This window comes from Ranitomeya variabilis, chromosome 2 (genome assembly GCF_051348905.1).
Source record: "Ranitomeya variabilis isolate aRanVar5 chromosome 2, aRanVar5.hap1, whole genome shotgun sequence".
Classification (NCBI taxonomy): Eukaryota; Metazoa; Chordata; class Amphibia; order Anura; family Dendrobatidae; genus Ranitomeya; species Ranitomeya variabilis.
The window spans coordinates 641,301,229-641,328,284 of record NC_135233.1 but is presented as its reverse complement, the minus strand read 5'-3'; the positions used below and the strand labels follow the sequence as shown (position 1 = coordinate 641,328,284).

At 41.1% G+C, this 27,056-nt stretch overlaps 1 protein-coding gene and 1 long non-coding RNA gene across 2 annotated transcripts in view; one reads left to right on the top strand and one right to left on the bottom strand.

Moving 5' to 3' along the window:
• MOCS3 (molybdenum cofactor synthesis 3) overlaps nt 1-27,056 on the bottom strand; it is a 96,832-nt gene that overhangs the window by 46,127 nt on the left and 23,649 nt on the right. Inside the window, exons 3-6 of the mRNA XM_077289127.1 lie at nt 16,845-16,937; nt 15,993-16,113; nt 7,550-7,624; nt 7,272-7,389 (exon numbers count right to left, since the gene is read on the bottom strand). Of these exons, the coding sequence (XP_077145242.1) occupies nt 7,272-7,389; nt 7,550-7,624; nt 15,993-16,113; nt 16,845-16,937 (407 nt within the window). The remainder of the gene's footprint in view (nt 1-7,271; nt 7,390-7,549; nt 7,625-15,992; nt 16,114-16,844; nt 16,938-27,056) is intronic.
• The window catches only part of LOC143807508 (uncharacterized), a 165,761-nt gene that overhangs the window by 120,253 nt on the left and 18,452 nt on the right, over nt 1-27,056 (top strand). The window lies entirely within an intron of this gene.

The window sequence follows — 27,056 nt, the reverse complement described above, 5'->3', positions numbered from 1 at the left end:
GTGTGACAGCTGCCAATCATCAAAATCAACTAGAAAACACACTAAAAACAGAAATAGCTAGGGTTAGGGTTAGGATCCCTAGTAACCCTAGGGATCCTAACCCTAACCCTAACCCTAGGGATCCTAACCCTAACCCTAGGGATCCTAACCCTAACCCTAGGGATCCTAACACTAACCCTAGGGATCCTAACCCTAACCCTAAGGGTTAGAATCGTAACCCTAACCTAAGGGTTAGGGTTAGGATCCCTAGGGTTAGGGTTAGGATCCCTAGGGTTACTAGGGATCCTAACCTTAGGTTAGGATCCCTAGTAACCCTAGGGTTAGGGTTTTCTTGTTTTTTCTTGTGTTTAGGGTTAGGGTTTTCTTGTTTTTTCTTGTGTTTTTCTAAAAAACGCATGCGTTTTTAACGCAAACAAACGCATGTGCTTAAAAACGCATGCGTTTACATAGACAGCAATGCATTTTTTTTGCCGCGAATAAACGCATGCGTTTTTTTGGGGCAAAAAAACGTTACTACGTGTTGCATTTCTGCAAATGAACGCACGCGTCAAAAAACGCATGCGTTGCCGAAAACGCGTCAAAACGCACGCTAAAAAACGCATGCGTTTTTTAATGTTAAGTATAGAAAAAAAACGCATGCGTTTTTTAGCGCTAAAACGCTGCAGATCAAAACGCAAGTGTGAAACCAGCCTGAGGCAACACATTTCTCTGCCTGTTTTATCACAGGAACACATTTTTCTGCAGCATCTACAGCCCTATGAGCTCATCATAAATCAAGTCAGTGGCTGCTGAGCTCATACCTCAGAAAGAAGCAGCTGAGAGCCCCTGCTATGTCATCTGTATATTCTCTTATGCTTCCTCCCCTGGCCAGGAGCTGTGGTATGGGCCGACCATGAACCAGAGCATGGTTGACACATCAAATAAGACTGTACACAGCAGGGGCACATTTATAAGTTTATCATAGCACAGGAACATTTTTTAATCTAACTGTGAAAATTATTATTCCAAGCTCTAGTTATGAAAATGTACTTTGTTCATGGGACAACCCCTTTAAATTCAACAAAAAAACCCAACTAATTATAAATTAGTTATTACTGCATGTGAAAAGCAATCTACATTATGGGCATCTAAAACATAACCTTTATTAGGTCCTCTAGAATTAATGGGCCCTGTACTAAACCACACACCAATAACCATGTCTATACAAATATTGTGTAGTATAGTGCAAAACCTACCCTACCTAGAGATACAGTCATGGCCGAAAGTGTTGACCCACCTTGAAATTATTCCAGAAAATTAAAGTATTTCCTCCAGAAAATTATTGCAATTAGACATGTTTTGTTATACACAAATGTTTGTTTGCTTTTTGTGTATTGGAACGACACAAAAAAAAAAAAACACTGGAGAAAAAGTCAAATTGGACACCATTTCACACAAAACCCCTAAAATTGTCTGGACAAAATTGTTTGGATATAATGCAAAGACTGAGTCAACTTCACACCTGAAATCAGATACAAAGGGGGGATTTTCCATACTGCCCACACCCATTACTTTCCATAATTGAGTTTGAATTAGCATCACATACTTGAAACAATTTTGTGCTGCCCATTTTGGGGGTTTTGTGTGAAAATATGCATTTTTTTTGCATTTTTTGTGTTGTTCTAATACACACAAAGGAAATTTGTGTATAACAAAACACGTCACTGCAATAATTTTCTGAAAGAAATACTTCCTTTTCTGGAACAATTTAAAGGGTGCCAACCCTTTCGGCCATGATTGCAGAAAAAATCTTAGATATAACCTTCACTAAGTTATATTTCAAACCATTATATACAGTTAGCACCAATTACGTATGTATAGAAAGGCGTTTGGTGTAATATGGAGGCTCTAAAACAGGGGTGTCATACACGCGTCCTACGGGCTGCATGCGGTCCCTTAGGCTGCTTCATGCGACAGCAGGCACTACTGACCCTAGGACACACATTCAATTGAAATGTATTGGCAAGGTCTCTGAACACCAATACAAATGGCAGCCACGGGAAAATCAGAGGCCAGCGGCTAAGACTGGTGTGATGGCGCATGGTAGTGACATCATAAGCCGTCGTGCTGGCACCCCGATGTCAGCTGGTGGCCTCCGATTGGCTGGTGGTTGTCATTGGTATCGCTGTGTACAGAGCTTGTCTCTGCGCGGCAATACATTTCAACTGAATGTGCATCGTAGTCGCCCTCCTGCACCGGGCCGCGATAGTCAATGGGTCTGCAGTGCCTGCGGGCCATATGTGCAGAAAAGATGCCAAGTGAACGGAGGACAGGTGAGAATTACTTTTTTTTCTTTTCTGTGCAGGATAGGGGACATTACTCCTGGATGGTAACACAGGTCCTGGATTGGGACAACATTACTGGATGGAGACATTACTCCTAGATGGAAAACTGGATGGGGACATTACATTAGGTCAAGAAGGGAACCAGGATGGGCACAATACTACAAGAGGGGGACATTGCTACAAGATGGGGACCAGGATAGTGACATTACTACTAGGTGCGGACAAGATGAGAACCAGGATGGGGACATTACTACAAGACGAGGACCTGGATGGTGATAATACTACAAGATGATGGCCAGGATGGAGACATTACCTTAAGGGGGCCAAGATGGAGACATTACACCAAGATGAGGGCCAGGATGAAGGCATTACACCAAGAGGAAGACCAGCATGGAGACATTACACAAAGATGAGACATGGCTACAAGATGGGGGACATTACTACAATATGGGGACCAGAATGAGGCATTACTACAAAGGGGGGACAGGATGGGGGTTAATACAAGATGGACATTAATACAAGATGGGAACCAGGATGGGTGCACATTACTAAGATATCTGCCAGAATTACTATATGGTGCTAAAAAACACAACTGTAAAAACGTCAAATATATATATATATACAGTGGGGCAAAAAAGTATTTAGTCAGTCAGCAATAGTGCAAGTTCCACCACTTAAAAAGATGAGAGGCGTCTGTAATTTACATCATAGGTAGACCTCAACTATGGGAGACAAACTGAGAAAAAAAAATACAGAAAATCACATTGTCTGTTTTTTTTATCATTTTATTTGCATATTATGGTGGAAAATAAGTATTTGGTCAGAAACAAACAATCAAGATTTCTGGCTCTCACAGACCTGTAACTTCTTCTTTAAGAGTCTCCTCTTTCCTCCACTCATTACCTGTAGTAATGGCACCTGTTTAAACTTGTTATCAGTATAAAAAGACACCTGTGCACACCCTCAAACAGTCTGACTCCAAACTCCACTATGGTGAAGACCAAAGAGCTGTCAAAGGTCACCAGAAACAAAATTGTAGCCCTGCACCAGGCTGGGAAGACTGAATCTGCAATAGCCAACCAGCTTGGAGTGAAGAAATCAACAGTGGGAGTAATAATTAGAAAATGGAAGACATTCAAGACCACTGATAATCTCCCTCGATCTGGGGCTCCACGCAAAATGCCACCCCGTGGGGTCAGAATGATCACAAGAACGGTGAGCAAAAATCCCAGAACCACGCGGGGGGACCTAGTGAATGAACTGCAGAGAGCTGGGACCAATGTAACAAGGCCTACCATAAGTAACACACTACGCCACCATGGACTCAGATCCTGCAGTGCCAGACGTGTCCCACTGCTTAAGCCAGTACATGTCCGGGCCCGTCTGAAGTTTGCTAGAGAGCATTTGGATGATCCAGAGGAGTTTTGGGAGAATGTCCTATGGTCTGATGAAACCAAACTGGAACTGTTTGGTAGAAACACAACTTGTCGTGTTTGGAGGAAAAAGAATACTGAGTGGCATCCATCAAACACCATACCTACTGTAAAGCATGGTGGTGGAAACATCATGCTTTGGGGCTGTTTCTCTGCAAAGGGGCCAGGACGACTGATCCGGGTACATGAAAGAATGAATGGGGCCATGTATCGTGAGATTTTGAGTGCAAACCTCCTTCCATCAGCAAGGGCATTGAAGATGAAACGTGGCTGGGTCTTTCAACATGACAATGATCCAAAGCACACCGCCAGGGCAACGAAGGAGTGGCTTCGTAAGAAGCTTTTCAAGGTCCTGGAGTGGCCTAGCCAGTCTCCAGATCTCAACCCTATAGAAAACCTTTGGAGGGAGTTGAAAGTCCGTCTTGCCAAGCGAAAAGCCAAAAACATCACTGCTCTAGAGGAGATCTGCATGGAGGAATGGGCCAACATACCAACAACAGTGTGTGGCAACCTTGTGAAGACTTACAGAAAACGTTTGACCTCTGTCATTGCCAACAAAGGATATATTACAAAGTATTGAGATGAAATTTTGTTTCTGACCAAATACTTATTTTCCACAATATGCAAATAAAATGATAAAAAAACAGACAATGTGATTTTTTGGATTTTTTTTTCTCAGTTTGTCTCCCATAGTTGAGGTCTACCTATGATGTAAATTACAGACGCCTCTCATCTTTTTAAGTGGTGGAACTTGCACTATCGCTGACTGACGAAATACTTTTATGCCCCACTGTATATATATAATCAAAAGGTGTATAGAAAAAATGGTATCACTAAAATCGTCACTTTCTACAAAGAATGCAGCCTCCTAAATTCAAATTTTGTCTATGTGCAGACCAAGTTTGAGTCCCCTGCTCTAAAACAAAAATTGAACGGACTCACCAGGTTATGACGATATCTGTTGTGATCTCTTATCAACACTATCTGGGAGGGGGGCCAAAAACCCAAGATTTTCAGTGCCAGAGTGACAAAATTCACCCCTGGAGATGGTGGGTATCTGGATCCCCTGCGGTACCACTGATAAGAGATCACAACGGATATCATCATAACCTGGGCGAGACCGTTCAATTTATAGGTTTTAGAGCCTCCATATTACACAAAACTGGTCTCTATACATATTTAATAGGTACCAATTATTTATAACTATAAATAGACCAGATGCTATCGCATTGGGAGTGCGGTGAAATTAATATCTGTGTATGCTTATTGCTGCTGACAGGAGCAGCGGACATGTCTCACACACTGTTTGCGCTTTCCAACATATCTGTTCTATATCATCCCTCTAGCGGAGACGTGTATGTCACTTACGCAAGCGCAGTTCGTGGCCTTAATGGATTGGGGAACAGTGTTCGGAAGTCCCAACTAGCGATTATTATGTATGATGGAATGGAGTATAACTTAGTGAGAGTTGTTTCTAAGATTTTATATATTTCTAGGTAGTGGAAATTGGTTTTGGACTATACTACACATATATATATATATATATACAGTCATATGAAAAAGTTTGGGCACCCCTATTAATCTTAAGCTTAATGTTTTATAAAAATTGTTTTTTTTGCAACAGCTATTTCAGTTTCATATATCTAATAACTGTTGGACACAGTAATGTTTCTGCCTTGAAGTGAGGTTTATTGTACTAACAGAAAATGTGCAATCTGCATTCAAACAAAATTTGACAGGTGCATAAGTATGGGCACCCTTATCATTTTCTTGTTTTAAATACTCCTACCTACTTTTTACTGACTTACTAAAGCACTTTTTTTGTTTTGTAACCTCATTGAGCTTTGAACTTCATAGCTAGGTGTATGCAATCATGAGAAAAGCTACTTACAGTGGCCACTTGCAAGTTGTTCTCCTACTTGAATCTCCTCTGAAAAGTGGCATCATGGGCTCCTCAAAACAACTGTCAAATGATCTGAAAACAAAGATTATTCAACATAGTTGTTCAGGGGAAGGATACAAAAAGCTGTCTCAGAGATTTAACCTGTCAATTTCCACTGTGAGGAGCATAGTAAGGAAATGGAAGAACACAGGTACAGTTCTTGTTAAGGCCAGAAGTGGCAGGCCAAGAAAAACATCAGAAAGGCAGAGAAGAATGGTGAGATCAATCAAGGACAATCCTCAGACCACCTCCAGAGAGCTGCAGCATCAACTTGCTGCAGATGGTGTCACTGTTATTAGATATATGAAACTGAAATAGCTGTTGCAAAAAAAACAATTTTTATAAAACATTAAGCTTAAGATTAATAGGGGTGCCCAAACTTTTTCATATGACTGTATGTATATATATATATATATATATATATATATATATATATATATATATATATATATATATAAATATATATATATATATATATATATATATATATATATATATATATATATATATATATATAAATATATAGTTATTGGTGTATCGTGTAACACTGGGCCCACTGATTTTTTAGGTGACCTAATAAAGGTTATGTTTTAAATACCCACAAATTGCATTTCACATTTATCAATACCAGTTGGTATTTTGTTGAATTTTCTATTGCTAGCTTTATCTAGTTATGGAACAATAGAATAAATGACAGGAGCAAACATCACTAAATGGTATGATTGAATTTGTTGTGCGAGATCTGCAAGGTGGTGGTTTGGCGCAATTGTGTTAAAAGTAGTCTGTTACCCTCAAAACTTGAATATAAAGGGAACCTGTGACGTAATTTAAAGCATCTAAACTGTCCCCAGTGAGTTGTTAGTGGTGCAGTGTGCATCTCTAACTCTTTTTTTTATTAAAAACGGGGCTGTAAAGATGTGCAAAAAGCACTTTATATACCGTAGTTATATGGTACCTTCTCGTTTAGGGTGGTTCATTTTCTGTTTGGTCACGGGTGTTGCTGCCGACTCAATTTGATTGATTTCCCTGGCTGAGCCGATATCACTGGAATCTTGCACTTGCGCAGTGTGGCGCTTGGGGCCGCGCTTGCGCAGTGTGTAGTGTGGAGATGGCCACACTCGCGTAGTGTTGAATGGGAGTGGTTTTTTTCACACTGACCCATGTGAACTAGCGCCTAGGCTAACATTTGGTCTGTGTGGCGTCTGTTGTCCAAACGGACAGCATATGGACCAAAAATACATTCATCTTACTGTACCCCTAGGGCTCTTTCCACACTGCCTGTGGAGGGTTGGAGCTTTGTTCAGCAGTCTCGGCAGATGTGATGAAAAAAACTGCAGTGCTTATTTCTTGCATAAAAAAAGTACCACATACAATAAAGCCTACTAGGGTCTAGCCATATGAAGGATCTAGCAGAGCACCATGGCTTCTTATATTATTGAGACTAAGGCTTGTACATTGCTGAAAATACTGTCGCATTTTAAAAAAAAATCAATATGTGGAACCTCCAGTACCATTTTATATTATCCATCACTGAAAATCATTATTGCACTTCAAAAAGTCAAAGACAATTACCTGGCCTTCCCATCTTAATGCACTTGCTGATACTAATGGTTTAGCAGCGGCCACACAAGCATCATTGATCAAATATCTGGTTGGCACATTGTCGGAGCAGTCTGCTATGACGTCATATGTTATGGGTTATATAAGGATAGTACACGAATCCTGTATCAGGGATAGCTTTCCAGTGGAGGAAAAGGAACTTGCCAGACTTGCATTGGAAACAATCACATTTTTCTGCATTTAGAAACATAAACTAATAATCATTTGGAAGCAAAGACTTGAAAGGATATTGCTGAATAAGTTGGAGAGCATTCCTGGGGTTTAGCATCATCTGATAAGGAACATATTCAACGGATGAGTTTAAACTGAAATGAGAATTCAGAAATATTATTACCATCTGATAAGTTAAACACAAGTAATATATAAAAGTGCCATACACATTAGAAAAAAGTTGATTGATCAACAGTTAAATGAATGTTTGTCCAAGGAGCAATCGTTCAGCAAACACAGCAATATACATTTCAGCTGATAATGCAGCTACCATAAACGTGAGGACGCAGTCAGTAGGCCGTGTATCACGGACGACAATCGCATGGTCGGACTGGCCGTCGGCGCTCTTGACCCGAGTGTGACAGCTGCAAAGCACACATTGCGTGTGCAATGCGAGAAACTCGCACGAGTCTCTCGCATCAATACCCGGCACTGCCGCCGGCACTTGGGACCGGAGCGTGCGGATGCATAGAAATACATGCAACTGAACGGTCTGGTCCCGAGTAACGGTGGCAGTGCCGGGTATTGATGCGCGAGTTTCTCGCATTGCACATCCAAGTGTCACCCCAGCCTAAGTTTCAGATTCCCAAGCTCTTCGGGCATAAGGGTGGAACTGTGTGTAGGGTCTTCACCTCTGCTACAGCCCCTACGCTGACTCTGGTGTCTTTATCTTCTTCCTCATTTAACTATTGCTCTCGCGCTGTCCTAGCTGTGGGTGACGTTCACGCAGATTGATCTTGTGGCTGGCTTCAGGAAAGTGATGCCGGTGGCGGCACATGCACAGATCGACCTTCAGCAGTTTTCAGTAAGAAGGTGCCTGTGGTGGCTCACACGCACAATGAGATCTAAGTCTGCACATGCGCCACCACCTGTGCCATTTTCCTTAAGCCAAGCCCACCACCGGATCAATCTGCGGCAGCGTTGCCCACAGCTAGGTCGGCGCCAGTGTGAAAATTATATGAGAAAGAAGATAAATACACCAGTGGAGGGGCTGTGGCACAGCTGAAGACCCTATCCACAGTCTTGCCCCCATACATGAAGAGTCTAGGAATCTGCAACTTCTAATGATGATTTAAAGGGAACCTGTCAGCAGGATTGTGCACAGTAACCTACAGACAGTGTCAGGTTGGTGCCATTATACTGAATAAAATGATACCTGGGTTGATGAAATCCATCTTGTGGTTGTTGTCTAATCTTTATTTGAAGATGTCAGTTAATGAGATTCTCGTGCTCCAGGCGGGCCTGTAGGCTTATGACAGGTCACTGATCTTTCACTGACCTTCCCATATTTTACAGAATGCATATACTATTGTGGGGTTAGAAAAAATAATTACATCAGCAAAATGGCTGCAGCGGTGGCGCCTGAGCTGTAGCATCTGTAGTTTAAGGAGCAAAATCCTGCTGACATGTTCGCTTTAACAAAAATCAGGCTACATGAAGATATCTATTAAATCAGCATGACAGCACCTTTAGTTTAACATGGATAATGCTTTAAAAATGAAAAAAAAATTAAATATAAAAATTCAAAACAAACCCTTCCCACATATTTTACCATTAATAGCAAAAGAAAAATTTAAATATTTGGTATCGCTCTGTATGTGAAAGGCTGATATATCAAAATATAAAATAAATCCTATTAGTAAACGCTGTATAAAAGAAAAAAACTAAATGCCAGAAATACAGGATTTTACGGTAAACTCATAATCCCTCACTCAGCTCCATCAACACAAAAATATAAAAAAGGTTACGGGTCTTGGGAAATGGCAACACAATGGAAAACATTTTTTTATTATTTTACAAAATTTTGATTTTTTTCATTATTTAACCCCTTCACCCCCAAGGGTGGTTTGCACGTTAATGACCGGGCCAATTTTTACAATTCTGACCACTGTCCCTTTATGAGGTTATAACTCTGGAACACTTTGACGGATCTTGGCGATTCTGACATTGTTTTCTCGTGACATATTGTACTTCATGTTAGTGGTAAAATTTCTTCGATATAACTTGCGTTTATTTGTGAAAAAAACGAATATTTGGCGAAAATTTTGAAAATTTCGCAATTTTCCAACTTTGAATTTTTATGCCCTTAAATCACAGACATATGTCACACAAAATACTTAATAAATAACATTTCCCACATGTCTACTTTACATCAGCACAATTTTGGAACCAAAATTTTTTTTTGTGACGGAGTTATAAGGGTTAAAAGTTGACCAGCAATTTCTCATTTTTACAACACCATTTTTTTTTAGGGACCACATCTCATTTGAAGTCATTTTGACGGGTCTATATGATAGAAAATACCCAAGTGTGACACCATTCTAAAAACTGCACCCCTCAAGGTACTCAAAACCACTTTCAAGAAGTTTATTAACCCTTCAGGTGTTTCACAGGAATTTTTGGAATGTTTAAATAAAAATGAACATTTAACTTTTTTTCACACAAAATTTATTTCAGCTCCAATTTGTTTTATTTTACCAAGGGTAACAGGAGAAAATAGACCCCAAAAGTTGTTGTACAATTTGTCCTGAGTACGCTGATACCCCATATGTGGGGGTAAACCACAGTTTGGGCGCATGGCAGAGCTTGGAAGCAAAGGAGCGCCATTTGACTTTTCAATGCAAAATTGACTGGAATTGAGATGGGACGCCATGTTGCATTTGGAGAGCCCCTGATGTGCCTAAACATTGAAACCCCTAACAAGTGACACCATTTTGGAAAGTAGACCCCCTAAGGAACTTATCTAGATGTGTGGTGAGCACTTTGACCCAACAAGTGCTTTACAGAAGTTTATAATGCAGAGCCGTAAAAATAAAAAATCATATTTTTTCACAAAAATGATCTTTTCACCCCCAATTTTTTATTTTCCCAAGGGTGAGAGAAGAAATTGGACCCCAAAAATTGTTGTGCAATTTGTCCTGAGTACGCTGATACCCCATATGTGGGTGTAAACCATTGTTTGGGCGCAGGGCAGAGCTCGGAAGGGAAGGAGCGCCATTTGACTTTTCAATGCAAAATTGACTGGAATTGAGATGGGACGCCATGTTGCATTTAGAGAGCCCTTGATGTGCCTAAACATTGAAACCCCTAACAAGTGACACCATTTTGGAAAGTAGACCCCCTAAGGAACTTATCTAGATGTGTGGTGAGCACTTTGACCCAACAAGTGCTTTACAGAAGTTTATAATGCAGAGCCGTAAAAATAAAAAATCATATTTTTTCACAAAAATGATCTTTTCACCCCCAATTTTTTATTTTCCCAAGGGTAAGAGAAGAAATTGGACCCCAAAAATTGTTGTGCAATTTGTCCTGAGTACACTGATACCCCATATGTGGGTGTAAACCATTGTTTGGGCGCAGGGCAGAGCTCAGAAGGGAAGGAGCGCCATTTGACTTTTCAATGCAAAATTGACTGGAATTGAGATGGGACGCCATGTTGCGTTTGGAGAGCCCCTAATGTGCCTAAACATTGAAACCCCCCACGAGTGACACCATTTTGGAAAGTAGACCCCTTAAGGAACTTATCTAGATGTGTGTTGAGCACTTTGACCCAACAAGTGCTTCACAGAAGTTTATAATGCAGAGCCGTAAAAATAAAAAATCATATTTTTTCACAAAAATGATCTTTTCACCCCCATTTTTTTATTTCCCCAAGGGTAAGAGAAGAAATTAGACCACAAAAGTTGTTGTGCAATTTGTCCTGAGTACGACGATACCCCATATGTGGGTGTAAACCATTGTTTGGGCGCATAGCAGAGCTCAGAAGGGAAGAAGCGCTATTTTACTTTTCAATGCAAAATTGACTGGAATTAAGATGGGATGCCATGTTGCGTTTGGAGAGCCCCTGATGTGCCTAAACATTAAACCCCCCCACAAGTGACACCATTTTGGAAAGTAGACCCCCTAAGGAACTTATCTAGATGTGTTTTGAGAGCTTTGAACCCCCAAGTGTTTCACTACAGTTTATAACGCAGAGCCGTGAAAATAAAAATTATTTTTTTTTTTCACAAAAATGATATTTAGCCCCCAGTTTTGTATTTTCACAAGGGTATCAGGATAAATTGGACCCTAAAAGTTGTTGTCCAATTTGTCCTGAGTACGCTGATACCCCCTATGTGGGGGGGAACCACTGTTTGGGCGCATGACAGAGCTCGGAAGGGAAGGAGCGCCATTTGGAATGCAGACTTAAATGGATTGGTCTGCAGGCGTCACGTTGCATTTGCAGAGCCCCTGATGTACCCAAACAGTACAAACCCCCCACAAGTGACCCCATATTGGAAACTAGACCCCCCAAGGAACTTATCTAGATGTGTTGTGAGAACTTTGAACCCCCAAGTGTTTCACTACAGTTTATAACGCAGAGCCGTGAAAATAAAAATTATTTTTTTTTTTCACAAAAATGATTTTTTAGCCCCCAGTTTTGTATTTTCACAAGGGTATCAGGATAAATTGGACCCTAAAAGTTGTTGTCCAATTTGTCCTGAGTACGCTGATACCCCCTATGTGGGGGGGAACCACTGTTTGGGCGCATGACAGAGCTCGGAAGGGAAGGAGCGCCATTTGGAATGCAGACTTAAATGGATTGGTCTGCAGGCGTCACGTTGCATTTGCAGAGCCCCTGATGTACCCAAACAGTACAAACCCCCCACAAGTGACCCCATATTGGAAACTAGACCCCCCAAGGAACTTATCTAGATGTGTTGTGAGAACTTTGAACCCCCAAGTGTTTCACTACAGTTTATAACGCAGAGCCGTGAAAATAAAAATTATTTTTTTTTTTCACAAAAATGATTTTTTAGCCCCCAGTTTTGTATTTTCACAAGGGTATCAGGATAAATTGCACCCTAAAAGTTGTTGTCCAATTTGTCCTGAGTACGCTGATACCCCCTATGTGGGGGGGAACCACTGTTTGGGCGCATGACAGAGCTCGGAAGGGAAGGAGCGCCATTTGGAATGCAGACTTAAATGGATTGGTCTGCAGGCGTCACGTTGCATTTGCAGAGCCCCTGATGTACCCAAATAGTACAAACCCCCCACAAGTGACCCCATATTGGAAACTAGACCTCCCAAGGAACTTATCTAGATGTGTTGTGAGAACTTTGAACCCCCAAGTGTTTCACTACAGTTTACAACGCAGAGCCGTGAAAATAAAACATATTTTTTTTCCCACAAAAATGATTTTTAGCCCCCCAAATTTTTATTTTCCCAAGGATAACAAGAGAACTTGGACCCCAGAAGTTGTTGTTCAATTTGTCCCTAGTACGCTGATACCCCATATGTTGGGGTAAACCCCTTTTTGGATGCACGGGAGAGCTCGGAAGGGAAGGAGCACTGTTTTACTTTTTCAACGCAGAATTGGCTGGAATTGAGATTGGACGCCATGTCGCATTTGGAGAGCCCCTGATGTGCCTGAACAGTGGAAACTCCCCAATTCTACCTGAAACCCTACCCCTAACCTCACCCCTAACCGTTTACTGAACATTTTCTGACAGTCATAAGTGCCACGTATATAAGTGCCACGTATATAAGTGCCACGTATATAAGTGCCACGTATATAAGTGCCACGTATATAAGTGCCACGTATATAAGTGCCACGTATTTAAGTGCCACGTATTTAAGTGCCACGTATTTCAGTGCCACGTATTTCAGTGCCACGTATTTCAGTGCCACGTATTTCAGTGCCACGTATTTCAGGCACTGAAAAATACGTGGCACGTAAATACTTCAGTGCCACGATATTTCAGTGCCACGATATTTCAGTGCCACGATATTTCAGTGCCCCGTATTTCAGTGCCACGTATTTCAGGCACTGAAAAATACGTGGCACGTAAGTACGTGGCACTGAAATACGTGGCACTGAAATACGTGGCACTTAAATACGTGGCACTTAAATAAGTGGCACTTAAATACGTGGCACTTAAATACGTGGCACTTAAATACGTGGCACTTAAATACGTGGCACTTAAATACGTGGCACTTAACTACGTGGCACTTAACTACGTGGCACTTAACTACGTGGCACTTAACTACGTGGCACTTATATACGTGGCCACTGAAATATCGTGGCACTTATATACGTATATACGTATATAAACGTATATTTCAGTGCCACGTATTTCAGTGCCACGTATTTCAGGTTAGGGGTAGGGTTAGGGGTAGGGTTAGGGTTTTTTGTTTTTTTCTTGTTTTCTTGTGTTTTTCTATAAAAACGCATGCGTTTTACCGCGTTTACATGCATTTTTTCACACATGTGGTTTTTTTAAAAAACGCATGCAGATAAAAACGCAAGTGTGAAACCAGACTAAAAGACGCTTTTTATAGCAAAAAAGTTTTTGCGTCTCCACATTTTGAGACCTATAATTTTTCCACATTTTGGTCCACAGAGTCATGTGAGGTCTTGTTGTTTTTTGCGGGACGAGTTGACGTTTTTATTGGTAACATTTTTGGACACGTGACCATTTTTTATCACTTTTTATTCCGATTTTTGTGAGGCAGAATAACCAAAAACCAGCTATTCATGAATTTCTTTTGGGAGAGGCGTTTATACCGTTCTGCGCTTGGTAAAATTGATAAAGCAGTTTTATTCTTCGGGTCAGTACGATTACAGCGATACCTCATTTATATCATTTTTTTATGTTTTGACGCTTTTATACGATAAAAACTATTTTATAGAAAAAATAATTATTTTGGTATCGCTTTATTCTGAGGACTATAACTTTTTTATTTTTTTGCTGATGATGCTGTATGGCGGCTCGTTTTTTGCGGGACAAGATGACGTTTTCAGCGGTAACATGGTTATTTATATCCGTCTTTTTGATCGCGTGTTATTCCACTTTTTGTTCGGCGGTATGGTAATAAAGCGTTGTTTTTTGCCTCGTTTTTTTTTTTTTTTCTTACGGTGTTTACTGAAGGGGTTAACTAGTGGGCCAGTTTTATAGGTTGGGTCGTTACGGACGCGGCGATACTAAATATGTGTACTTTTATTGTTTTTGTTTGTTTTTTTTAGATAAAGAAATGTATTTATGGGAATAATATTTTTTTTTTTATTATTATTTATTTAGGAATTTTTTTTTTTTTTTTTTTACACATGTGGAAATTTTTTTTTTTTACTTTTTTACTTTGTCCCAGGGGGGGACATCACAGATCGCAGATCTGATAGTGTGCACAGCACTCTATCATATCTGCGATCATACTTTCATCGGAGCAGGCTGCAGCTTTCATCTGCAGCCTGCTCCGACCCGGAAGTGCTCCCTGCAGGACCCGGATACAGCCCCTCGGCCATTTTGGATCCGGGGCCTGCAGGGAGAAGACGTTCGGTACGAGGTGAGTACATCACCTTGTACCGATCGTCTCAGGGAAGCCCGCAGGGAGCCCCCTCCCTGCGCGATGCTTCCCTGTACCGCCGGTACACCGCGATCATGTTTGATCGCGGTGTGCCGGGGGTTAATGTGCCGGGGGCGGTCCGTGACCGCTCCTGGCACATAGTGCCGGATGTCAGCTGCGATATGCAGCCGACACCCGGCCGCGATCGGCCGCGCTCCCCCCGTGAGCGCGGCCGATCGCGTATGACGTACTATCCCGTCGGCGGTCATGGGGGCCCACCCCACCTCGACGGGATAGTACGTCTGATGTCAGGAAGGGGTTAAACAGAAAAAAAAGTGGAAGCAAGTTTGATATTGCGGTAACCCCACAAATTTGGACATTCAGGTTTCCAGGTGATTAGTAATGCACAATGAATGGCATAACAAAAAAATGGAGGAACTGCACTTTTTTTTCTTAATAATAATTAATGCTATTTTATTCACCTATCAGTACTTTTCTCTCTGTCTGTCACTATGATGAGGAACATGTTTGTGCATTGGGGCGGCCTGTGGTCAGGTCTCTTCTTGGTTTCTTTGGCTTAGAGGAACAAGATAAGACTCTGACTACAGTCCTGCCCAGGAGCACGGGCATCTAACTGAAAACTTCTAACACTGGTTACACAAGAACCACGAGACAGATTTCTTCACCCCAAGTATCATTTAAATCAGTATAATGGCGCCAACCTGACAGTGTCTGTAGCTTACTGAGCAAAATCCTGCTGACAGGTTCATTTTAATTTTTCATACTCTATTGACATGGACAAATCCTGTGAGTTGAAGACAGGGTCATAAATAGACCAATGCAAATAACCCCAACTAATAATAAACATCATCAAATTATAAAATGATCAAACAAAAGATAATGTGGGAGATTTATCAAGATGAGTGCAATAAAAGAGTGCACTTTCCCATAGTAACCAATCAGATTCCAGTTCTCAGTTTTCAAAGGCCTTTAAACAACAACAAAAAATGAAATAACATGATTAGTTGATGAGGACAACATCTCAACATCTCAAGGGTTCCTTTAGCTTTGACACATCGCTCTCATGGTGTTAATAGGACAAATAATGTAAAAATGACAACCGATTAAAGAACGACATACTTCCTTAGCGTTTTCACCACAGATGCAGATTTTGACATGCCTTTTCTTTTTTCTCCATGTAAAACTTGTCTATGAAGATTGCTTGTTTCTACTACATCATAATCCAGCAATCCCAGTCGTCCTGTGTACACAAAGAGACACTTTAAAACTTTAGCCTATTTTTGAACTACAAACTATTTGTAATATAATATATATTAACTATATTCTGTATAACAATACAGACCTATTTTTCTTGTTTGCCTTAAAGGGGACCTCCAAGTTTATTGAAATATTTTCCCTCAATACAGGGCTGGTAGTTTAGGCTGGGGTACAGGTACAGCCATTAGCTTTGCAGTGAACTTTCAGAGGAATAGTATATCGGACTACATCTGACTAATGGCTACAACATATAAGAGATACAAATAATAAACCTCTTTGTATACTTTATTTAATCGCTTATGGACTAATTCGGCCATTCCTCTGTAACCCACTGCTGTACACTGTCGTCCTGAGTGATGTTAAAGGGAACCTGGCAGCAGACTATGCCCCCATAAAGTGTTTGGGGTGCCTTATCAGCCTCCTAATGATGTTTGTCACAATGGCCTTATTATAAATAGGTGTTTCTGTATTGAGGTTTCATCTCGGGCTTCTGTCCCCAGACACTCATCTCTGCACTTCTCAGGCATCGTGCCCCCCGCAGTGTAAATGGTAAACCAGCGTGTGCAGAGATAGCTCATCTTTGACCACAAGAAAAGAAACACTGGCCATATGTTCAAAGTGTGGTAAAATTACTTGCATATGACTAGAGTAAATGTGCCACAACAAATACAGAAAATAAAAACAAAGTAAAAAAAAAAAGTCAGACATCATCACCTATTCCAGCTGCAGCCAAATATTGAGCTAATGGACATCCCAAGCCTCCACATCCGATTATTAACACAGATGCTCTTGATAAGTTTAGCTGACCTGGAGAGAGAAAACCCATAAATATTAACTGTTAAACAATTTAAAAGACTTCTTCTGCCTTGAACAATAACTAGAAGTGTAACACAAAATAACATGCAGGTTATTCTAAATAATTTCAAAATGAATAGACACAGTGTTATTGCATCAAGAATAGAAGGTCGTTCTCAAGTTCAGGGCCTTGCATGTATTACGGTATTTATAAAATGTACAGTCAATTAGGTTTGGCACAGACCACATGCCTGGGGAGGTGAATTCTGAGTTGACCCAGTACAGGACATTTCAGTCACTCTTATGGACTTACCGGCAATCGCAAAATGGTGTGTCTAGATCAGTGTTCCCAAACTCCAGTCCTCACGGACCCCACGGGTCATGTTTTCAGGATTTCCTTAGTATTGCTCAAGTAGTGGAAGTATCATCAAGGCATCACGAATTGTCTCACCTGTGCAACACTATGGAAATCCTGAAAACATGACCCGTGGTGTCCGTGAGGACTGGAGTTTGGGAAACACTGATCTAGATGAACACTGCATCCAGGGCCGACTCCAGGTTTTCATGGGCCTTGGGCAGAAGGAGTCTCATGGGGCCCTTATAACAGATACCACAATTCATGATGCACAGATCCGGCAGAGAAATATAGTGTGACAAAGTCACTGGTAAAATACTGGAGGGGAGATATGTGTAATTGTGCTTAATGGCGTCACTGATGTGAAACCCAGAGTATTTTCCTCCAGCACACTACGTACTGTGAGGATTAAGCTACGTTGCATAAATGGGCTGTTATTAATGTGAACATCCATAGAGTGGGTGGGAGGGTGTTCACCTTATCTCCACCTGCAGACCCAGGACCACTGCTTACAGGCCCTGTGTGATGTCAGTCGTGTGTTCAGTCACATGGGGGAGGAGTCACATGATCCGGGGCTTAAATATCTGGGCTCCAGAGGCAGTCTTGGTTTAGCAAGGCTGGAGAGCGGATTTTTTTTGTCCTAAAGAAGAAAGACAAACTCCAGAACGGGCGACAGTGAAATTGCAACACTGGCTGTAAATATTTCCTATATCATCGTGCTGTATGTGCGACATACTGAAACTGCGACACCGAGCTGCATATATTTCCAAATGTGATGGATATTTTGTCGCTTGTTGCATGTGACACAATTTCATAGACTTTATTGCAAGTCATATACGACATGGGATTTGCATGCGACTTGTCTGCAGCTTAGCTGCTTTATTAACAGCAAAATCAGAGCTTTAAAACACTCGCATTTTGAGTTGCGCGACTTGTCACTGCACTGTTGTTGCGCGACATGCTCCTGTGTAGCCCTAGCCTTTATTGGATAAAAGTAATCAAAGATAAATAGAAATACGCTGTGCCTAATTATTATGGGAGTACTTTCACCATATCATTTTTATGCAGATTTTCCAACTTCGCGCTGCATAAATGTGAATGCTTATTGGATGAAGCAGATCAGGTGACGTGTATATGTAATGAGGATGCAACACCCTTTATCACGGTGTGCAGAATTATTAGGCAGCTTGTTTTCCTCAAGCAAAATGGGCCAAAAAAAGAGATTTATCTGACTATGAAAAGTCACAAAGTCTTACAGAGGGACACAGCACTCCTGAAATTTCTGAGATATTGGGGTGTCATCACACAGCCATCAAACGTTATGTTGAAAATAATTATAAGGGTTGCAAAAGCCATGTTGAGAAAAAAAGACGCACATTACCTGCCAAAGGTTTGAGAAGAATCAAACCTGAAGCAGCCTGGAAGCCATTATCCTCCAGTGCTGTCATATTCCAGAACGGCAGACTCCCCGGAGTGCGCAGAATTACAAGGTGTTCAGTGCTCAGAGACATGGCCGAGATGAGGGAGACTGCAATATCAAGACTGGGCTAAGAAATATCTGAAGACAAATTTTTCAAAGGTTTTATGGACTGATGAGAAGTGAATGACTCTTGATAAACCAGATGAAGGGGCCCGTGGCTGGATCAGGAATGGGCACAAACCTCCAATTTGACTCAGGCGCCAGCAAGGTGGAGGTGGGGTACTGCCATGGGTGAGCTAGTTGGCCCTTTTCAGGTTAAAGATGGACTCAAAATAAACTTGTAACCTATTTTTAGTTTTTAGAAGACACTTTTTCCAAACAGTGGTACGGGAAAAAGTCTGCATCTTTAAAAAATAAACTCCTCTGCTGGGCTAGTCAATAAAGGCCTTAAAGGGGCATTCCCATCTCCAAGATCCTATCCCAATATGCAGTAGTTGTAATAAGAATAATATTAACAAATACTTACAATTAGAAATATAGTATAGTTTTTCTGATTCGCTATATCTCTTTCCTCATGTGCAGGCATTGTAGGACCTTAGGTATCGATGGTTAAGACCACTAGCAACTAGTTAAAGGGAAGGTGCCACCAGTTTTCTTGTAGTTTGTTTTTTTGTGAAATTAAGCTTAAAATAGTAAATAAAATGTATTAATGCAATGTTTGCACTGTTTGCAAACATTTCTATATGAAAATTATAATATATTTTCTTACAAATATACATATTGACCACTAGGGGGAGCATTTTCCGTTTTAGACCTCAAGCAGCTATAGTGAGACTTACCAGCTTTACTGTTAGCTGGAAAATCTGGGCAGTAACTGCTGACATCAGCATGACCAACTTTTTACTATAGATGCAGCTTATGCCGCATCTATAGTAAAAGATAGAATGTTTAAAAATAATAAAAAAAATAAAAAAATGCTTATACTCACCCAGACATCTCATCAGCGGCGTCCGGCTCCTCTTCCTATAGCTGGTCTGTGCGCACAGGGCCTTCCGTGACGTCACGGTCACGTGAGCGGTCACATGACCGCTCACGACCAATCACAGGACAGTGACGTCATCGGCAAGGTCCTTCGCCGCACATCAGCTACAGGAACCGAACGGCAGCATGCAGTGGAGGCGGGAAGACATCGAGGGTGAGTATAGGACTGTTTTTTATTTTATTTCTTATTTTTTGACCACTTATATGGTGCCCAGTGCGTGGAGGAGAGTCTCCTCTCCTCCACCCTGGGTACCAACCGCACATAATCTGCTTACTTCCCGCATGGTGTGCACAGCCCCGTGCGGGAAGTAAGCAGATCAATGGACTCCTAGGTGTGCGGAATCCCTGCAATTCCGCATTTTTAATGAACATGTTGCTTTTTTTTCCGCTATGCGATTTTTTCGCGGAAAAAATCGCAACATTTGCACAAAAAATGCGGAATACCTTGTAAATAATAGGAGGCATATGTTAGCGTTTTTTTCGCGTTTTTATCACGTTTTTATAGCGAAAAAACGCGAAAAAAACGCTAAAAATCCTGAACGTGTGCACATGGCCTAAGTCCATCTAGTTCAACCCATAGCCTAACCTAACATGCCCTATCATGTTGATCCAGGGGAAGGCAAAAAAACCCCATGTGGTAAGAGTAAGCTCCATCATGGGGAAAAAAATTCCTTCCCGACCCCACATACGGCAATCAGACTAGTTCCCTGGATCAACGCCTTATCAAGGAATCTAATATATATACCCTGTAATATTATACTTTTCCAGAAAGGCATCCAGTCCCCTCTTAAATTTAAGTAATGAATCACTCATTACAACATCATACGGCAGAGAGTTCCATAGTCTCACTGCTCTTACAGTAAAGAATCCGCGTCTGTTATTATGCTTAAAACTTTTTTCCTCCAGACGTAGAGGATGCCCCCTTGTCCCTGTCACCGGTCTATGATTAAAAAGATCATCAGAAAGGTCTTTGTACTGTCCCCTCATATATTTATACATTAACATAAGATCACCCCTTAGTCTTCGTTTTTCCAAACTAAATAGCCCCAAGTGTAATAACCTATCTTGGTATTGCAGACCCCCCAGTCCTCTAATAACCTTGGTCGCTCTTCTCTGCACCCGCTCCAGTTCAGCTATGTCTTTCTTATACACCGGAGACCAGAACTGTGCACAGTATTCTAAGTGTGGTCGAACTAGTGACTTGTATAGAGGTAAAATTATGTTCTCCTCATGAGCATCTATGCCTCTTTTAATGCATCCCATTATTTTATTTGCCTTTGTAGCAGCTGCCTGACACTGGCCTCTGAATATGAGTTTGTCATCCACCCATACACCCAGGTCTTTTTCATTGATGGTTTTGCCCAGAGTTTTAGAATTAAGCACATAGTTATACATCTTATTACTTCCACCCAAGTGCATAACCTTACATTTATCCCCATTAAAGCGCATTTGCCATTTATCAGCCCAAGCTTCTAGCTTACATAAATCAGCCTGTAATATAAAATTGTCCTCCCCTGTACTGATTATCCTGCAGAGTTTAGTGTCATCTGCAAATATTGAAATTCTACTCTGAATGCCCCCTACAAGGTCATTAATAAATATGTTAAAAATAAGAGGGCCCAATACTGACCCCTGTGGTACCCCACTACTAACCGTGACCCAGTCCGAGTGTGCTCCATTAATAACCACCCTTTGTTTCCTATCCCTGAGCCAACTCTCAACCCACTTGCACATATTTTCCCCTATCCCCATTAGTCTCATTTTATGTATCAACCTTTTGTGTGGCACCGTATCAAAAGCTTTTGAAAAGTCCATATACACTACGTCCACTGGGTTCCCTTGGTCCAGTCCGGAACTTACCTCTTCATAGAAGCTGATCAAATTAGTCTGACATGAACGGTCCCTAGTAAACCCGTGCTGATACTGGGTCATAAGGTTATTCCTCTTCAGATACTCCAGCATAGCATCCCTTAGAATGCCCTCCAGGATTTTACCCACAGTAGAGGTTAAGCTTACTGGCCTATAATTTCCGAGTTCAGTTTTTGTCCCCTTTTTGAATATTGGCACCACATTTGCTATACGCCAGTCCTGTGGTACAGACCCTGTTATTATGGACTCTTTAAAGATTAAGAATAATGGTCTATCAATGACTGTACTTAGTTCCTGCAGTACTCGGGGGTGTATCCCATCCGGGCCCGGAGATTTGTCAATTTTAGTGATTTTTAGATGCCGCCGTACTTCCTGCTGGGTTAAGCAGGTAACATTAAATTGGGAATTATTATCACTAGTCATATTGGCTGCCATGGGATTTTCTTGTGTAAATACTGATGAAAAAAAGTCATTTAGCATATTGGCTTTTTCCTCATCCTCATCCACCATTTCACCCAGACTATTTTTAAGGGGGCCAACACTATCATTTTTTAGTTTCTTACTATTTATGTAGTTAAAGAATATTTTGGGGTTATTTTTGCTCTCTCTAGCAATGAGTCTCTCTGTCTCAATCTTTGCTGCCTTGATTTGCTTTTTACAGAATTTATTTAATTTTATGGTCCTACAATGCCTGCACATGAGGAAAGAGATATAGCAAACCACAAAAACTATACGTTTCTAATAGGAGGTATTTTCTAATATTATTATTACACCTATTACATATTGGTATAGGATCTTAGACATGAGAATACCCCTCTAAAGATTAAATAATAATGACATGGCCCTCTCCTCACCTGACCTGTTGATTATCAACAGAATAAGAACCTTTCAAACTCCATGGAGGGAAGCCTTATAGTGTAACACTTACTGAAAAGAAGGATGGCTATATTGGTCACAGATATTTTTTGGGGAAATGTATTTTTGTACTTATGAGTGGTTTGGTTATTGGTCTCACTTTAACCCCTTCAAGTCGCGGCCCTTTTTCGTTTTTGTGTTTTCGTTTTTCGCTCCCCTCCTTCCCAGAGCCATAACTTTTTTATTTCTCCGTCAATATGGCCATGTGAGGGCTTATTTTTTGTGGGATGAGTTGTACTTTTGAACGACATCATTGGTTTTACCATGTCATGTACTAGAAAATGGGAAACAAATTCCAAGTGCGGTGAAATTGCAAAAAAAGTGCAACCCCACACTTGTTTTTTGTTTGGCTTTTTTGCTAGGTTCACTAAATGCTAAAACTGACCTGCCATTATGATTCTCCAGGTCATTACGAGTTCATAGACACCTAACATGTCTAGGTTATTTTTTATCCAAGTGGTGAAAAAAAATTCCAAACTTTGCTTTAAAAAAAAAAAAAAAAAAAAAAAAAGTGCAATTTTCCGATACCCGTAGCGTCTCCAATTTTCGTGATCTGGGGTCGGGTGAGGGCTTATTTTTTGCGTGCCGAGCTGATGTTTTTAATGATACCATTTCGGCGCAGATACGTTCTTTTGATCGCCCGTTATTGCATTTTAACGCAATGTCGCGGCGACCAAAAAAACGTAATTCTGGCGTTTCGGATTTTTTTCTCGCTACGCTGTTTAGCGATCAGGTTAATGCTTTTTTTTAATTGATAGATCGGGCGATTCTGAACGCGGCGATACCAAATATGTGTAGGTTTTTTTTTTTTTATTGTTTTATTTAGGATGGGGCGAAAGGGGGGTGATTTAAACTTTTATATTTTTAATATTTTTTTCACATTTTTAAAAACTTTTTTTTTTCACTTTTGCCATGCTTCAATAGCCTCCAAGGGAGGCTAGAAGCAGGCACAGCCCGATCGGCTCTGCTACATAACAGCGATCATCAGATCGCTGTTATGTAGCTGAAATGCAGGTGTGCTGTGAGCGCCGACCACAGGGGGGCGCTCACAGCAGGCCGGCATCAGTAACCATAGAGGTCTCAAGGACCTCTATGGTTACCTTCCTGATGCATCGCCGACCCCCGATCATGTGACGGGGGTCGGCGATGACGTCATTTCCGGCCGCCCGGCCGGATGCGGTAGTTAAATGCCGCTGTCTGCATTTGACAGCGGCATTTAACAGGTTAATAGCGGCGGGTGAATAGCGATTTCACCCGCCGCTATTGCGCGCACATGTCAGCTGTACAAAACAGCTGACATGTCGCGACTTTGATGTGCGCTCACCGCCGGAGCGCACATCAAAGCAGGGGACCCGACATGCGCCGTACATGTACGGCGCATGTCGCGAAAGGGTTAACAGATGGAATGATTGTGAGCCCTCGCGGGCAGGGTCCTCTCTCCTCCTGTACTACTCGTGACTTGTATCGTTTCAGATTACTGTAATTGTTTTTATTATGTATACCCCTCCTCACGTGTAAAGCGCCATGGAATAAATGGCACTATAATAATAAATAATAATAATTGAGTTGGCAAATTTATGTTTTTCATTTAGTTGCATAATAATTCTGCACACTAATAATTTCCCAATAATTCTGCTCACGAAGATATTCTAACAAAGACAAAACATCACTTTTACTTTCTTAAAGATTCAGTTTTCAGGTTTATTAAACTTTTGGATTGACCAACAGTACGATAGCTCAATAATATGAATCATCAAAAATGTACACAGGGCCAGATTCATCAATAATGACGTTGCTCATGCCGGTCTTAATGAGGGAAAGTGCTGAAATCAAACTCTCCTGATTCATGATGAGGCGTACGCCAGGCTTGGAATCAGGCCTGTGCAGTCGGAATCATGGAGTCGGAGTCCATTTTGGTGGAGTCGGAGTCATGGAAATTGAGGGGTCGGAGCCAGAAGTTTGGCTTAGCGACTCCACAGCCCTGCTTGGAATGGCTACAGGAGAATCCTCCGGTGGGCCACTGTGCAAGAGTAGGCCACCACCCTCGCATATGAGCAGTACTTGGCACAATATACTTCAATCACTTTGTGCAGACAAAGATGGCATCTAACAATCTACCCAGTCTATTGTCATATAAATGTGTGATTGAGGATAATGTCACATTTGCATGTAGTTGAAAAGTGGGGCAGTGGAGTTGGTCACTGGTGGGCCCTTGGCATCCCAGTCTGGCACTGCGTACACTTCTTCATGAATCAGAAGCGCCAGAAGATTGACGTGCACCTCTGTGTATGCCTCGCCACAAATAGGACTCTAGTTCCTCCTGCACTTGTGGTGTAGCGAACGCCACCACATAATTTTCGCGCAGCCTCCAGTTATACCAAAATTGTGCAACTTTTCAAAGGTTTTTATGCCCAATTACTTGACTAAAAGCATTGATGAATTGGCCCACGGTGTACATAAATTTGTTATACCCATAATTGTACTGACTCATAGATTAAAATGACACTTTTTGTGCAGTACATGAATAAGCATAACATTTAAAACATAAAATAATTGTAACAGCAGAAGTTCTGTTTCTTGTTGAATTTCTCCCAACAAATGGTCTGTAAAAGTTAGGCATTAAGATATATTTACACTAAAATGGTGCCACTGTAAAATACAACTCCCCCCCCCCCCCAAAAAAAAAAAAAAAAACTTAATTAAACTCAAACATTTAATTAAAAAAGTCAAATCACATGTACCCAAAATAGAATGATGAGAAATTCACCCAACTATAAAACTTGCATGCCTTGACACAAGCCTGTCTTCCTCCCGCAGCAGCGCCCTCATCTAGATAACTATGGGCTGCAGCAGGCATCAAGATCCCTACATGTATGTACACACTGATTTCATCCTGTTTCCAAAGAGAGTGATCAGGGGCCCAGGGAGGGAAAGAAGTGGCTAGAAAGTGGAGAAAGAGGACTTTTCGTCTGTTAAGATATAGTACAAAGATTTTCATCTTTGCTATTGATTTTAATTTTTTCTTTCCTATAAATCAATAGGTATTCGGTAAAGTTTAACCAGGCCTGGCCATTAAAGGCTTAAGTCATAGTTTCATAGGTTCATGAGTCTATTGAGTACAACTTTGTTATATTAAAAAAAAAGGCATCAAGCTTCAACTTTTGTAGTGAATCAACCATTACAAAATCACGTTGCAGAGACATCCATTATTTTACTGCTCTTACAGTAAAGAATCGCCGTCTGTGATTAGGATTAAACCTTCTAGACGTAGAGGATGCCCCTTGTTGTAGTTACAGACTAAGATTTGAAACGATCATTAGGCCACGTGCACACGTTGAGTATTTGGAGGGTTTTTAACCTCAGCATTCATACATCAAAACCAGGAGAGGAACAATCAGAGAAAAAGTATAATAGAAACCCGTCACCACTTCTGTATTATCACCCACTCCCGTTCATTCATATGTTTGACATTGTAATAAGATCACTCTAAGCCTTCGTTTTTTTCATATTGAATAACCTGTCTTGGTACTGCAGATCACCCTTTCCCTTAAAAACCTCGACCACTATTGTCTGCACCTGCTCTAGTTCAGCTGTCCACCCACAAGCCCAAGACTTTTTCAGTGACAGCTTCCCCCAGTGTTTTACAATTTAGTACATATTATTTCCTCAGCCCAAGTGCATGACTTTACATTCATCTACATTAAACTTGAATTTCCATTTCTCAGCCTAGGCCTCCAGCTTACATAAATCCATCTGTAACATGAAATCATACTTCTATGTGTTAATTACCTTGCAAAGTTTATTATCATATTCAAATATTGAAATTCTACTCTGTATTGCCCCTACAAGGTCAATAATCAATATGTTAAAAAGAAGAGGACCCAATACTAACCCCTGTGGTACCTCACTGTTTAAAGAGAGCAGGTCAGCAGTTTTTAGCCATGTAATCCAAGAGCAGCATGATGTAGGTGCTGAGACACTGATTCAACTCATGTGTCACTTACTTGGTTGTGTGTTGTTGTTGCAATAAAATCAGTGTTTTATCAGCAGGAGATTATCACTAGATGATTACCGTAGTTGTTTTGTACCATGCAGTCCTCCTGTTCTGTGTAACCCCATCGGTGATTAGCAACTTTCTGTCACTGTACACAGAAAGCCACCAACTAAAGGTGTTAGACTAAGCACAGCACCCAGGGCACTGCTAGATCTGCAGCAGAGAAAAGTGATTTTAATCATAACTACAGCAAGCAGCTCACTAACTGATGTATTGCTGGAATCGGGGTCAATGACGCTACATCATGCTTGCTGTCAGATTACATAGCAAAAACCTAGTGACAGATTCCCCTTAACTGGGACTCAAACAGACTGGGATCAATTAATAACTACACTTGGGTTCCCATCACTGATCCAGTTATTAACCAGTTCACAAATTTTCTCCCAGTCCCATTGCTCTCATTGTATGTCACAACCTTCAGTACGGCACCGTTTGAAACACCGTTGAACAGTCCAGATGGAAAACATCCACGGCGTT